Below are 16,475 nucleotides of genomic sequence, written 5' to 3'. Positions count from 1 at the left end.
AGCCTTGCAGGCCTGGTACTCATCAGCTACACCCGTCACGAGCAGCTCCCCTCAAGATCAGTGCTCTTGGAATATGACTGGGTTTAGTTTAGTGGTTTGGTAAACTAAGCCACAGGGGTTAGAAATGATGGGGAGAGAGGGCAAGAGTACAGTTAGTGTGTAGTGTTGTGTAGTTAGTGTGTAGGCTAGTATTTATTTATTTATTTTTTGCTTTATGTGTTAAAACAATGAGGTAACTATTGAATGTCAGAAATGCTAGCCCTCGGCCCTCGTCTCGTGTGTGTTTTTAGTTTGTTTGCCCTTCCTGACCTGCTTATCTTTGTGTATTAATTAGAACTTCCTATAAAGCTGTTTAAAGTTTTACTTACCTGCTGGTGATGTTACTGCTGACAGAATTCCAATAGAGCAGCCACACTGATAGTAATACAAATACTTTTTAGAAGAAGAATAAAAACTCTATGGAGCAGCAAACATCCCAAACAAACGACCTTAAAATAGGTTTCCTTTATGTTGTGGCAGCAAAAAAGCTTGTACTACACTCAAAAAAATCAACTAGGGCATGTGTTTGATTAACAAAGTAGTAATATGTTTACATCACATGAAGAAATCATTTTTATGCTCATTAAATGATTCATTCTTTTTTGTTGAATATAAATCAAAGAAAACTTTGATGAGTTAAATTCGTTCATGGCAATCCAATGAGAATGAGGTCCATCAAACCAAAGGCTCTGATAGCGTCATGTATTGCGCATGCTCTATTTATTTAGGTTAGTGGAGTGAGAGATAAATACTATTAGTTAAAATTTTTTACCTGTGTAGTGTGGAGATTTATATATAGCAGGGAGGTTGTAGACCCAAACATTTTTCAAATGTAAGTCGGTGAATTTAATGTTTTTTTAAAAAACTTAACCGGAGTCGCTAATTGTTGCAACAGAGCAAAAACTGATGAGGTTATTTTGGTAAGTTCGTTTTTTTGTTTTTGTTTCTGTCGACTTTGAATGAGGTGTGTTTCATGGTTATCTGCGTTGGTAGGACTGTTTTTCTTCTCTGGAGTTAGCTAACTTTGAAGAGCGGGAAAGCCGCGTAGAGCCGTAACGTCTTCGCATATAGCTCCATGAATGAAGGGTTACTTTCTGCTTAACCGGAGTTGGTGATTGTTGGTAGTAGTGGTAAGACTGACCGACATGGTTTTGGTGATTTTATGAGTGTTTTATGATGCTCTATCTAAAATTCCTGTTTTTGTCAGTGGAGTTTAGTCGCGGGCAACCGCATTAACTGGATTGATGAAAGGTTTAATTCAACTAAACCAGCGTTTAGGGGAGTTAATAACAAGGAGTAAGATAAAATCTGTCACAATAATTGCATGTGCATTTTCTTTTTTTTGTAATATATTCACTTAATTTTTGAATTCAGAATGATTTAGGTGGATAATTGTTTGGGTTATAGTTTCTCTGGTGCTCTGCATTAGGCTGACTAACGGTGCGTTCACACCGAACGCGATAGATGCCCCTAGCTGATCTCGTGCACATTTGCACCTCGAAGCGCGTCCAGCATGAACTGGTCGAGGTTTATATGCAATTTTCACGCGTATGAAGAAGAGATCTGGGAGGAAGTAGTGGCAGACGGTATGTTATTAAAATGGCAGCTGTCAATCTAGCGTTTGAAGAAAGAGTCTCCCTTCTCTATTTGCTGTGGAGAGCAGAGCAGTGCCTAAAGGACGTCCTCACTGTACCTGGGTCCATCAGGTCTTCCACAAGCGTGAGCAGTTTGGTGAGTTTCACCACTTGCTCCAGAAGCTCCGTCTGGATGACGGCTGCTTTCAGCTGTACCACCTTCTGTCCCTTGCCGAGTTTGAGAAGCTGCTGTCCCGCAGATTTTACCAACTCGAGCGGTAGACGTGATAAGCGCGAATGCACAAAATGCACCACACAAACTGCAGTGCGTATTTTACTTCGCGCTTCAAAGGCGTCAGTCGTGTGAAGTAGGCAGAAAAGCGTTTTCTCAATGCAAATCTGCTTCCGAAGTTTAGCTGGACCCCCAGTCGCGCTTCATCGTGCTCCTCCATTGACTTTACATGTAAACCTGAAGCTCTGGTCGCGTCTATCGCGTTCGGTGTGTACGCACCGTAACAGTCTTCACATTTCACAGTATGTAGATATTAACACAAATTTGTCAGAGTAATAACTTTGTTTTAATTAATTTCTCTCCCCAGAAATACATCACAAAATAAAGCCACATTCCCATGCTCTGAGATTCTTATGCACCTCCTCAACAATACATGGTAAGTTCATGTTTGCCTTATTATTATTATGTTATTTATTTATTTTTTTTGGATGATGCAGAAGTTTAATCTCCTTGACGTTTTCTAATGCATATTTCATTTTTTATCAGTGACGTGTATGTGGCAGTGCAAGCATTGTGTTACCAGAGAGAGCAGCAGGTACAAATTACTTCAACATTATAAACTACATCATCATTACGGAATAGGTCAACATTATCTGTGCATATATGTTAATTGTCCGTGCACATTTAAGACTTGGAGTGGACTGAACACTCATGTCTATAAAGCTCATTCATCTCAGTTTACACAGATAGCTTCAAGTTCAGTAACTTTTAAATGTGAGTTATGTGACTGCAGTGACGTCTTCTCTGAGAGAAATTTTTTTGTCCATATTGGAACACATCTGCGAAGTAACGAGACAGTTAGTTGTGTGTTTCTTGGTTGCCCTTTCAAGACAAATATTTACAATACATTTTATACACACAAAAAGAGGAAGCATCATCCACACACACTTAAAGATTTTAAAGCCAGTGTAGTTACACGTGTGGACCCAGTTCAAGTGATAGAGTCCTCTGATAATGTAAGGGCTAGCTGTTCTGAAGATGTATCCTATGGTGAATTTGAAAGTGAGTCAGTGACAGAATGTGATAATAGTGCTGTTGAAAATCAGCCCGAACTAATTGAACGGAAATTAGCAGTAATATTGTTGAAATTGGAACACATATTTCATGTTCCAGCAAAAGGATTAGATGAGTTCTTAGAGGAGTTAGTTTTTCTGTTGAGTTCAGCTAGTGTACCTCTGACAAAGCGTACAATTACAGAAATTTTTAAGAGCCATAACCTCCATATTAGTCAGGCTGTTATTGAAGAGCTTGCAAATTCTGTATGTGTTTCTAACCCTGTGGCTAAAATATTGGGAAAGTGTGGCCCTCTTGCCACTCCTTATAAAAGAAAACTATACTACATACAAAATTTTAGGGTTGTAGAGCCTGTTGAGTATTTTTTATCGATAGACCAAAGGAAGTCATTTCAGTACATCCCTTTATTACAGTTATTGCAGGAAATATTGAGTCACAATAAATTGCTGGATAGAGTGATTGAAGAACAAATAGCTCAAGAAAATAGAGAGAATCTGAATGGTGATCAGAGGGTTTACAGATCTTTTCGAGATGGGGAGCATTATAAAAGAAATAGCTTTCTAGATGGTGAGAAGTTGAGAATTTCTATTAACCTTTATATTGATGATTTTGAGGTTTGTAATCCTCTTGGGACCTCACGGAAAAAGCACAAGCTTTGTGGTGTATATTGGGTCTTGGGCAATTTACCACCTGGTTCTCATTCAGCCCTTTCATCCATTTATTTGGCAATCCTTTGCAAGAGTGAAGATTTGAGGACATTTGGGTTTGAAAAAGTCTTTGATCCACTTTTGAGAGATCTGGTAACTTTGGAGCAACATGGTGTGTTCATCAGTCAGTTGAACGAGTGTATTAAAGGAACTGTGAGCTGCGTCATAGCTGACAACCTAGGAGCCCATGGGCTGGCAGGTTTTGTGGAAAGTTTTTCTGCTGAATACATATGCAGATTCTGTACAGCTAAAAAATCTGAAATAAAGTCAGTGACTGCTGGTGATTTTGAGCATAGAACACCGGAACTTCATGAATTCCATTTGAAGCGTGCACAAGAAACAGCAAGTGCTTGTTGTGGAGTTAAGCGAGATTGTATTTTGAGTAAGAATCTGAGCCATTTTCATGTCACTGCAGGCTACCCTCCAGATGTAGCACATGATCTGCTAGAGGGCATAATACCAGTGGAGCTTGCGCATTGTTTTTCTTTTTTAATCTCTAAAAAGTATTTCACCTTAGAAAAACTTAACAACTTGATCCAAAATTTTGAGTATAAATGGGCAGATAAAACCAACCGGCCTCATGCAATTCCCCAGACTTTCTCATTAAAAAAAAATATTGGTGGAAATGCACATGAAAATTGGTCTCTGCTTCGTTTGTTGCCTCTAATTATTGGTCCACTTGTTCCAGAGGATGAACCTGCATGGCATATTGTTTTGGATCTGAAGGACATTGTGGAGCTTGTTGTAGCCCCTGTCCAGTCTGATGAGTCGATTTCCTACCTTGAGTGTAAAATCAGTGAACATCGCCAGAGATACCAAGAACTTTTTCCAAACAACAGTCTTCTCCCTAAACATCATTATTTGGAGCACTACCCTGCTCTGATTCGGCATTTTGGGCCTCTTGTCCACAAATGGACAATGAGATTTGAGGCGAAACATAGTTTTTTTTAAACAAATTGCTCGCCATACAAACTGTTTTAAGAACATACCTGTTACACTTGCCAAAAAACATCAGCTCGTGATTGCCTCTGACTTGCACTCTTCTGACCATAAGACACCTTTAATGGTAAATGTTGGCTCATCAGTACCAATTGATGTTCTGAAAAGTGATATCGCAGTAGCTATAAAGCAAAGATTACCAGATGAAACTGATGTCCATATTACAAAAAGCGTGTCATACAATGGCATGAACTACAGCACAGGAATGATAGTTGTTCATGGGCAAATATTTGGTTTGCCAGAGTTTGCAGAAATTCTGCAGATTTTTATTTTGCATGGCAGAATATACTTTTTTGTAAAAAAGTTCTCTGCTTGGTATCGAGAGCACTTCAGAGCTTTTGAGCTTGACATGTCACATGCGAGAGAGGTGTCTCTGATTGAGCATGGGGAACTACTCGATGACTACCCGTTAGCTGCCTATTCAGTGGGAGGCCTGCGTCTGGTTACTCTGAAGAGACACACTTACTTGCAGGGTAAACAGGAGTGATGTTTGTAAGTATTTTCCCCCTATATCACCTGGCACAGTAAATAATACATCATACTTTGCAGACCAATTGCTACTTAATTTATTGAGAGTAGATTTCTTTTAAGCATCTTATGCAAGAATTGTCATTAATTAGAAGAATGCAAGACAAATCTGGAAAATGCACTATTCACTTCTCCGGTAAAAAAATTCCTCGAGGCCAAGGTGACATCATCAAATTATCGTTGACATTAGAATTTGTTACACACACTCGCACAATAGTCAATGAGTACATCTTTATTTATTTTTTAAATATTTGATATTTGTCCAGGTCAGCATGATGCCCCAGCCCATAAGACTGAGGATCATTCTCGGAGAAGATGATGCCAGGAAACTAATTTTACCAGCTGGGATATCAGACTCCATTGAGGAATTGTGTCAGGAAATAAAGACAAATTTTGGAGTGCAACAGGATTTTCGTCTTCAATATCAAGATCCTGATTTCAGAAATGATTTTGTAAATCTGACTGCGATCTCTGAAATTAATGATAAAGCAACTTTAAAGGTTGTATACTTGGATAGTGTGCAGTTGCAAAGTTTTACAGAAGATGGAGTGACATGTCAACCAGTGCGAAGTCCAACACATTCCTTTTCAAGCTCTTCAGACACAGACAATACAAGGCCCGTTTCATCGTCAGGTTCATCACCGTCTACAAGACTGTCAGTGTGGCCAAGTGTCTTCACAGTCCCTCGTTTCAGCTATGAGGCTGAACTGCAACTTGAAAAGGCCAATGCTGAGTTCATTGCTGGTGGAACTCATTTGACCCCCTCACCAAAACTGAAATCCCACCTTTTAGAAAGGCTGGCTGAAGAAATAATAAAATTTAAAGTCTATCCAACTGACAATGACCTGAATGAAGTTGCAGAAGCCCTTGTCAAACAGCATCCTTGTCTGAGGGAGCAGGGATCCTTTAATGGCTGTTATGGTTGGAAAATTAGCCTCAAGTATAAAATGGCCAATGTCCAGACCAAACTGAGAGGCCTGGGCTGTGCTGAGGTGTTGGTAAATTCACTAAAGAACAAGGCCCAAGACAAAAGTAAGGCAGCATTGAATGTGAAAAAGCCTAGACGAGCAGAAGTCAATTACTGTCCGCAGTATCCAAAAGGAGAAACCACTGACAGCCTGGAAAAAGAGAGAATTGCACTGCTTTCAGAGGTTCAGAAGAGAAACAATGACAATATAGTGACAATGAAAATGCAGAAGACTTTTTCGTACAGAAGGCAAGAAGTTATTCAAGGACAGCCCTTTATTGCAGATTTTAAAAGCAGATGGCCAGCTCTGTTCACCGAGAAAGAGGTGCATGTCCTATATGTCTAACTTTTAGAGTGTGTTTATGGTTGACCAGTTATTTCTTGCTTCACTAATATTGACATAACATAGTGATAAAACAGCTAATAATTCCTGGTATGTCCTTCCTCTGGTGCATATTATAAGTGCATTGTTCATGTTTTTCAGATTGACAAGGAATTCCTGCGCATATCGACAGTACCGCTGCTATCTAGATTCTTTTATGAGCTAGACTTGTACACTCCAAGTTCAAGTTCAAGTTCAAGTTCAAGTTCAACTTTATTGTCACTTCAACCATATACAGTTTAAAAATACACAGTGAGGCGAAACAACGTTCCTCCAGGAACCAAGGTGCTACAAGACAAGTTAGTGCAAAAAAAAATAATAATATATAATATATCTACGCATGATGGAGCTCTTTCGAGGCAAAGGTGGGGTGGCTGGCAGAAAAATGAGACACATCATGGTGGCCATCTCTAAGGTGGGTTAGATCTGTGCTTAAGAACTTTTTATGCCCATAATCTGGCAATTTTATGAGCAAAGATATCTATACATATGGTAGGCAAAAGTCCTAAGAGGTTTTCATATTTTATACAAATTATATAAGCATCAGTCTTATATTAATAAGTAATTGATAAAATCGTATGGTTAATTTTGATCAAAATGGGGGAAAAAAAACCCCAAAAAAACATTAGTGTTGCCTCATTTTGTGTCTGATTTGGTTTAGACAGATGTTTTGAGGTGGCTGTAGCTCAGGTGGTAGAGCAGGTCAGCTACTAATCAGAAGCTTGGCGGGTTGGTCCCAAGCTCCTCCAGTGTGCATGCCAAATATCCTTGGGTAAGATACTAACCCCAAGTTGCTCACCGATGCATTCATCGGAGTGTGAATGTGTATGAATGTTAGACAGTAAGCACTAAACCCGGTGGCGCCAGTGTTCGACAGCCTCGACCTCTGTCAGTGCGCCCCAGGGTGGCTGTGGCTACAATGTAGCTTACCATCACCAGTGTGTGAATGTGTGTGTGAATGGGTGGATGACTGGATATGTAAAGCGCTTTGGGGTCCTTAGGGACTAGTAAAGTGCTATATAAATACAGGGCATTTAAACAGTTTAGAAAAAGTGATTGGGTGAATGAATTGTTGTATAAAGGCAGCTTTGAGTGCTCTGAGTAGAAAAACGCTATATAAGAACCAGTCTATTTACCATGTGGCCTTTTGGACTCTTCCAAACTAAGTATTCCTTTTTCAAACTGCTGCCTAAAAGTTAAATATTGTCATTATGGATTCCCTTTTTTCTTAGGATGACACAATACATACAAGACGAGCATGCATCCTGAAGTCCTTGTGTGTCTACCTGAATGAAGACCATGAGAAACTTGTGAAGGAATATACGGTCAGTTATATTCACAAGTTGTTCTGTGTTATGTAATTTGCTCCAGGAGTTATGGGTAATTTCGATATATGAAATGGTAAAATGTGACACCACATGTGAATAAAAGATATTGCAATTGGTCCTTGTTTTGTTTCATGTCAAATTTCTGAGGTGTGAAACCAGAGACATAGAATTTAGTAAATATATCAGCATATTCACGCTGATTGCTGAATTCCTTTTTTTTTTTCATATGTAGACTCAAACAAATGTATTATTGTATTTTACGTCACAGAACACTGAGGCCAACACTGAAGCCATGAAACAAACTGTGATGGGAGTGTATGTCATACATCAGGAGGGTGCGGAGCCTGGAGATGACCCAGAGAACATCGGTGTCCTGATTGAAGGCGTGGAGGTTCTCACTGGTTTGAGGAGCATTGCAATTGCTTGTGCTCTGTTATTTGGACTGATATACTGTCTGAACCTAAGCTACCCACCGGAGCTCAAATGCACTTTTGAAGTCTTGCAAAAGATTATCATGAAGCTGGATGGACAGAGGTTGTCATCCAAGGCACAGTTTCTAAAAAACAAGCTAGTGGGGTGAATGAGCTTGAAACGGACTCATGCAAGCCAGATTTTTTTTTTCAAGGTTTCTGCAATGCAAATATGTGTTTACTGTTTTAAAGTTTAAAATTGTAAGTTATAAAATGTTCATATAAACTATGTGGTTTGCTCTGTGGCTATTACACAAAGATTGTTCGTCCATAACTTAAAGTCTTATACACTTGAAGTGTAAACACTGATTTTTGCCAGATGGCAATTGTTACAAAGGCAAATGCACACTGGTTTTCACAAATTGTTTGAGTGGAGCAGTTATGCTCAAAATTGAATGTTTTCTCCACACGTTAAATAGCATAAAGTCACTATTAATGGATACAGCCTGATTAAATGGAGAACTAATGTATGCAAGCAACATAGTAATGTTGTAATATTATAGTAATGTTGAATGTTATGTCTGAGCTTTAAATTGTGTTAAAATTCATATTGTTGTTTGCAATGCATATTTTACTACATTTTACGAAAGTTGCTTTGGGGATAATATTTTTTGTCTGCAAACTATTCAACAGACTTATTTCATTTTTATTATTAGGGTTAGGGTTATTTTATTGCATTTTTTCTTTCAGTCAGCATGTCTTGATCTGGAAGTTCTGTGGTCTTGGTATGAGATCGTTAAAGGGGAGAAAGCTAGGCTGAACTGGGATCCTGCCAACTGTTTTAAGAATGTTCAAGCAAAATAAAAGATGGTTTTGCAAGTTATCATTTATGTATGTTTCATTAATTTAATTAAAAGTAATGTTTACATAAGCAATACAAACACTAACTGAAACATGATTGGTGTAAGTACTACAGACATAAATTACATTTGTTCATTCAACAAGATTAACATTGGTGTAACAAACAAATATTTTACTAGTTCATGTAACAAGACTGACTTTTGATGTGCCAAAGTGTTTAAACAATATAACATGAATTTAAATTAATTTAATTAGACTAACTTGGTACAAACATGTTAACTGAATAAAAATCAAATTAACTGAATGTTAATGTTTAAATTATGTTACACTTACAAACATATTTAGTGTTGAAACAACACAATCAAGATGGATTGATTTAACATGATTTGTTTAGATGGAATATAGGTGGCAAGATGAAATTAAGTTCATCCAATGAATTATTTTTTTGAGTGTAGCCAGTTTTATTCCCACATTATATTAACTTGTGTAATTGTTCCACCACTTACTGCAGATATTGATGGAAGTTTGTAATGGTCTGTTAATTTAGGTTTAAAAATATGCAAATAATCTTAACTCATATTACATTGGATTATTATTAATTTCATTATTAAATCATTTGTTGTCAGTTAACATTAGCTAGTTGGAGCCTTACATGTGTCTTTCATGTTGCTCGATAACCAGTCCACATACCAGTAAAAAATCTTTACCCTTTTTTGTTTTTTAAAGAAAAAATATTGTGATGCCAATTCTTTCTAGCCTATAGCACGTTTAAACAACAGAAGTCCTTTAAAAACAGGCACATTTACATCCCAGGTCTCTATAACCTGTGTTAACTAATTAATGTAGGTAGTTAAAATCACAACAGTGGAAAATGCATGAAGATTCATGACTCATTGCTTTCCCTACATAAGCTCACTTTATAGGTTACAAGTATTAGTATCAGCAATGTTGCTCTTAATTTACTTGAGATTGATGCCAAAATTTGCACACCACTCATTTCCAAATGAGACATGAAATGTTGGACGGCGCAGCCATTTCTTCCTTCAGGGCTTCCAGAGAAAACATGACTACCTTGTTACATTTGAACATAATTGATTGTAATGGACTGAACATCATTAAACAATATATAGAAAAATGTAAGACCAATTGAGAAAGTTAAGCTGGTTATGTTGGATATATGAGGTCCTTATTTACAACTTTAACAACCGACCTGCTTTTTTTCTTTAGTGTGCTGCTACTGCATTTTCTGATTTGATCTGCCCAGTATAGAAAATCACACATTGAAAGTGCAGCTGACTCTCACTGACTTGAAATGACTGTCTCTGCAGTACAGAATGGATGGGTGGGCTCTGCAAACAAAGATGACAAGCTTCTTTTAACACTCAAACATCAGGATGGGAAAAAAGCCCGAAATGAACATTTACTCTTCTGAGGTTTGATGACAACAAAAAACTGTAATCTGTGATATGGGCTGGAGGACTGAATTATGAGAATCTAGGGGGTAGCTATCACAATGCTGATGTTCCCATTGTCATCGTAAAATATAGCAAACACTGAGAGGAAATAGAGTGCATAGGAAAATAAAAAGAGAGCAATTTCACTTGTGATCAGGCACTTGTATTAGCGCACATCCTTCGTCCTTATGTATGGCAGCTGAAATAACCTTCACTCAAAGCTGTGTCTTTCTACTGGCTCAATTTTCCTGAAACAGTAACTGAAAATCATTAACTAAAAAGGCAGTATTGTGCAGAAGTCATTTATAGCTGCATTTTGTTGAGTAAATGCACCATAGCGATAGAATGGCTTACTCCATCTGCACAGCAGGTTAAAAGCAACCACTGAAAATATACTGCATTTAATTTAGCTTGGTGCTATGAGTGATTTATTTTGAAAGTCCCATTAAAAGAGGGGAAAAAGCCTTTTTTCCTAAAGTGTAGAGGTTACAGGCAATTTTTGTGCATTAGTCCAATTCAAGTGTGGACAAAAGGAGATTAATTTGAGTGTTGTAATGAAACTACAGCCTACTGATAGACACATTTATTTGGAGCTTTTGAACAGCTTTTGAGAAAGATAGATTGTTTACTATGTGTGAAATAATTGCCTGTATCATTAAAGTTCATTAACTTAAAGCACTCTGTGTTTCTAACCATCACACTTGGCCCTTAGTTGTTGCTCCTTCAAACGCTGGTAATTTCGGTGACAGATATCCAGAACAGAACAAAAACTAATCTCAGGTAATCATAGCCTAGCACTGTATCTATATAATTAAAACTACAATGTAAAACCAACAATATGGTTACAAAATGCTGCTGCAAAGGCTGAATGTTTACAGCAGTACCCTTAAACAGTGAGTAACAATAAGTGAGACTCATCATGTGCAATCAGAATTCAAAGGCAAAAAGAAAAATTGTACAGTTTCAGTTTCAGCATGATAGAGTGAACGTTGGTGACGTCTTTAAGGACTTTGGGTGTTCAACCTGTTGCTTGCAGATCATCAGCTCATTCTTGCTTCATTAGCATCTGTCTAAGAAGGTTCTCAGACATCCAGGTCATCATAGTCGAAAGAGCTTGGAAAGAAAAGTGTCTGGACTTCTTTAAATTTCCTTGAAGACATTTGGCACCATGGCATGTGACTAGGTAGAGGATCAACAAGGGGTTCATGACCCCCTTGGGGGACACTCCCATAGGGCTTAAAATCTATCTGGGACTCTCCATCAATTGCTCTTAGAACTGAAGAAGCTTCTTGGATGAGAGGTGAAACGTCTCCAAGGAAACTTGAAAAAGTCCAGATGCTTTTTTTCCAAGCTCCTTAAATCCCATTACCATCATTATTTCAACCTATGCTGCTATCAAAGAATGTGCAAAAACACATTGTGCTTTGTGGACACAACAACAGTTGCCTTGTGTCAGTTAAATTATTTGAATTTGTGCAGTAATGCAATAAAGAATGTTTTCCGGATAGTATCATTAAAATCTCGATCACTTCTCTAACAAAGTAACAAAGTTCGTGAATATATTCAGTAAAGACAAATCCACAGCTTTGGCCATTCTAATGCAGTTTTGGATATTTTGGCAGCAAAAACATTTAAGGACATATTCAGAGGCTTGCAAATATATATTAATGAACAGTATTTTCTAGTGTAGCTGTATATCAGTACATACAATTTGAAAGAACTTTCTTTTATAAACAAATCACACAATTAATGTGCTCTTACAAACAGAGAATAAGTCAAGGCTCAGAGTCCCAAGAAAGATTAAAGGTCTTTCAGTGTGAAAGAGAAGGACAACAGTGGCTTTTGACTAAAAAGCTTTGGCACTTGGTTAAAACACAGCATGAAAATTAAAATGGTATTGTGAACATCTATCAGGCTAATCAGACAATTTAACAGAAGAATACGATGATGATATAATACCAAAGCAAATCAATTTTCACATAAAAAATCAATTTGGTCAAACCCATATGGGTCACCTCTTCAACACCTGAAAGCAACCTTTCTTCCCCAGGCATGAACTCCAAATGACCTCACTTTTAAGTGCTTTGGGAGTGTCATGGTTATTGCCATGTGCAGTTACTCTATATTACATCTACTGAATGATGTCCTATTGACAGCTTTTAAAGAATATGTATAGCTGCAATTTTCCCTCAAAGTGCTGCTTGTGTGATAAGGTTTGATTTATGATCTTGATCCTAAAATCTGAACAGATTGGAAGTAATAATCACAGTGTTGGACGCATATACCTCCTATTCTCCAAAAGATGGCTTGCACTATTGCTCACAGTTCAGACTTATTTTTTCATAGCAAAATGTAAATTAGGTAACCCTCTAGCAGTCCTAACCTGTATTTGAACTGGTCCTATTTTGGCATTGAAAGCTATTCTCTCAGTGTTTTTCCCCACAACAATAATCAGTCACTGCCTCTGTGCGATCAAAATGCAATGATTTTGAAACACGTTGACTTGAAAAATGAATAATGTCTCAACTTCAAGTTGTTTGATCAAGAGCATGTGAACAAGGATGATGTTTCATGGCCATAAGCAACATTTGCAAGTACCAGAACATGATTACATTATTAATTGTTTTGACACAGGCAGAATGAAGGCTAAAAAATGAACTCAGGATCAAAATTTATACAAAAAGGAGAACTTGTCTTTAACTATAGTTAAATCAGGAATAGGGTTGCTTCTCATCGATGATAATTTAGACCTCACATTTTACCTGTAGACACCTTAAACATAGCTTTTACAGTAAGTGTAGACACTAAGCTGACACATTTCATGCAAGTAAGAAGAATGTAATTTTCCATTAACTGTGCTTAAATTCTTTCTGAATTCTCTCAGTGATATAAAATTGGTCTTTAAGACATTTCAAACAGCTGATCATCTTACTATTTACAACTGAAAAGTGGGGAGAAAAAAAAATAAGAGCCTGAATTGGGCAATATGTCGCCCAAAGAACTAAAGTAAAGTTTAAGTTTAATACCCCCAGGATAGAGCTTGGGCTTTGCAGTAGAGGCAATTTTGTGAGCCTTTTTGTCACGTCAGCTTCCACAGTCCTGAATGAAATTAAGATTTTGAGAAGGCACTCATGGCCTGCAAGATGCTGCTACTGAAGCCATGCAGTAACCCCTTAACAAAGAGAATAAATCTCTCATGTGCATTAAGTGTCTGCATGAAGAATGGCAGTGATCTGAGGCTGGGGAATCTTCTGCCCTCCACCCATTCCACCATCACCCACATTGCTACAACAGGAAAATAGGGAGGAATTCATGTGTTCCCAAAACCTAATAAGTTCAAATGTGGTGGTATATGATAATATTTCACTGAATATATACACCATGTTATAATACAACCCATGGTGAGTATTATTTCCATCTCCTGTGGCTGCGTGTTTCAAATAGCTGTACAGCACTTTGTTTGAAAGCGCTTTATAAATAAAGTTATTATTATTATTATTATTATTATTATTATTATTATCATTATTATTATTATTATTATTATTATTATCCGATTGTTAAGTGATGACGTGACGAATCCTACTTCCGGGCCTAAAGTAGTCTGCGTTTAATATGGCTTTTGTGTTGTTAACATGTTTAATGTTTTGCATTTTCTTCTATTTAATCTCAAAAAGCTCCTAAAACAGTCAGTGATCCCTGTTGACCTCCCTCGGCTTTTATTACCGCTAATCATTTATTTAAGCTCAGTTTTTAAACCCTTAGGATGTAACTACAGCCCAGCCCATGCAGCAGTATATGAATGACTAACCTCGTATTGTGGAGGGATTATCTCAGTTGTTCTCCTGGCTGAAGTTTGGTCCTTTTACAGCATCCTGCCATGCGATTACATTTGTTCCTGACCACCGAGAACACTCACGTTAACTTTTATCGAGTGGAAAAAAAGTTAGCTTGTTTATATTATGCTAACATAGCTGTGTCGCTAGCGGTCACGTAGCACATCGTTATATACCAGCTAGCCCAACTTCAGTAACCCTACAAACGTCACTGCTTTTTAGTTTTCTGTCTTCATTTATGCTGGAAGTGATAACAGAGCTGTACGTTTTAATTTGTTTCCAAAACCCCGCAGTCAGGACATGCTATATTGCTTGGGGGAGCTCGCGACGAGGCTGCCATACTCGGCGCCATCTTGAATCCAAATCCCTGGTCAGGGACTTCATCCGCTCTGCACTACCCGACTCACTGGACCCTCTACAGTTCGCTTTCCTCCCTCCAAGACATCTATAGGAAGCGCTGCCCGAGGAAAGCGGGGAGGATCATCAAGGACTCCAGTCACCCCAGCCAGAAACTGTTCAGACTACTTCCATCAGGAAGGAGGTTCTGCAGCATCCGGTCCCGAACCAGCAGACTGAGAGACAGCTTTTTCCATCAGGCCATCAGACTGCTGAACACGTCATAGACACCTCAGCTTCACTGCTGGAACTTCAACATTATGCACTCCATACTGTACAGTAATGCCACTGTTCTGCACATGTCTCAACTCTGTATATTTTTATATATTTTATTTATTGTTGATTCTATTTAATTTGTAAAATATGTGTATATATATATACACACACACACACACACATAGAAAAACATTTAGTATACACATCCAGAATTTTTTTTTTGCATATACTATTATATATTGTACTTACTTTTCCCTCGAACAGTCTCTCACTGTCGTTCTCTAAAACCTAAAAGAGAATTATGGATTTGATCAACTGGTCTCTGAATGCTATTGACACCCTTTTCTCAACGAGAAGCCTGGGCTCTGGAGAGCCTGAGTGCCCTGGAGGGACTTTCCCTGCCGGATACACGATGGACGGGTGGCAGACCTGGAGGATCTTGTGCCTGGCGGGACTGTCTATCGAGGACGCTGAAGATATCTACCTATTCGGAACCATGATAACAGGGTTCTTGCTGATCGGAGCTGGCTTGGCCCTGACTTATCGGAGAAATAAGAGAGCGGAACCAGCTGTTCAAACCCCCCCAAAGCTGACCGCTGGAATTGAAGCGATGGGTCGAGGCGCGACCTCTCACACCGAACGCAGTATGGTTAACACCTTGGAGACGCTTACAGCTGCCGTGAAGGCTCAAACTAACACCACTGAGCGTATGATGGGATACATCAGAGAGGGGCCTGCTCATAATGACACCCTTGAGCGAAAGTTGGATCACATCGCAGAACGGCTCACTGCAGTTGTGGGGTCTCAGAATCAAAAGAATGACAACACCACGGAACAGAAGTTTGATACCATCATGGGGAGGCTCGCGGTTCTCCAACGGGAGATCGAGAGACCAGTGTCAGAGTGCTAAATTCGGAGCTGCTCGCATAAAGGAGAAATCAACAATATTCAACATTTGGACACCACGGCGCCAGCTGCTAGGCCCAAGGCTGGAGCCCACCAAAACAACTCCCTGATAACGACTGTGTGATGACTATTCTTCCCATCCCATGCAAGGACACCTGGATTGGCTGGAGGACTGTTTACTTAGCCTGATAGGCCGAAGGACACTGTCTCAGCTGAACTATGGACACGCACACACATACACTTACACTGATAGGCACTCACTCATCCCCCCTCCCTTTCCAACGCCTTCGATGCTTGTTTCCTGCGAGGGAACACGGTGGGTCTGTGTGCCGCGCTGGAATGGTAGCGCTGTGCAGGGGGGCTGCTGTGTTCGCTTCGGATTACTCCTCACCCCCCACCCACCCCTGTAGCTTGTCATGTCTTCATAATGTTGTGCTGTGGACATTTATGTGCTCTTTGTGCAGAGGAGTTTTTTTGTTTCCTGTTCTCATGCTGTCCTACCATGGAAGCACAGCATGAGTAGGGGTCTCTTTTTTTCCTCTTGTACTTTCCCCATTGTAGTGTACATT

General features: G+C 38.8%; 3 protein-coding genes across 3 annotated transcripts; all 3 read left to right on the top strand.

Moving 5' to 3' along the window:
- Positions 1–2,088: 2,088 nt before the first annotated feature.
- LOC146566642 (uncharacterized) lies at positions 2,089–9,306 on the top strand. The gene is made up of 4 exons (XM_085286191.1): positions 2,089–2,281; positions 2,392–2,440; positions 7,735–7,827; positions 8,099–9,306. Exons 1-4 carry the CDS (start codon positions 2,259–2,261, stop codon positions 8,408–8,410), a joined length of 477 nt encoding a protein of 158 aa, XP_085142317.1. The 5' UTR covers positions 2,089–2,258; the 3' UTR covers positions 8,411–9,306.
- On the top strand, positions 5,426–6,793 carry LOC146566643 (uncharacterized). Its single transcript, XM_085287815.1, has 2 exons — positions 5,426–6,445; positions 6,605–6,793. The coding sequence occupies exons 1-2, from the start codon at positions 5,426–5,428 to the stop codon at positions 6,743–6,745; spliced, it is 1,161 nt and encodes a 386-aa protein (XP_085143941.1). The 3' UTR covers positions 6,746–6,793.
- A 5,995-nt stretch (positions 9,307–15,301) lies between the features above and the next one.
- On the top strand, positions 15,302–16,223 carry LOC146566641 (uncharacterized). The gene has a single exon (XM_085285894.1). It carries the CDS (start codon positions 15,302–15,304, stop codon positions 15,908–15,910), a length of 609 nt encoding a protein of 202 aa, XP_085142020.1. The 3' UTR covers positions 15,911–16,223.
- Positions 16,224–16,475: the final 252 nt, after the last annotated feature.

The sequence above is a fragment of the Mchenga conophoros genome, linkage group LG9 (assembly GCF_057382185.1).
Source record: "Mchenga conophoros isolate Kocher_MC1m ecotype Shallow Benthic linkage group LG9, M_conophoros_male_GT1.1, whole genome shotgun sequence".
NCBI classification, from domain to species: domain Eukaryota; kingdom Metazoa; phylum Chordata; class Actinopteri; order Cichliformes; family Cichlidae; genus Mchenga; species Mchenga conophoros.
Note: the sequence above shows the minus strand (reverse complement) of the source record. Positions and strands in the feature narration are given on the sequence as shown.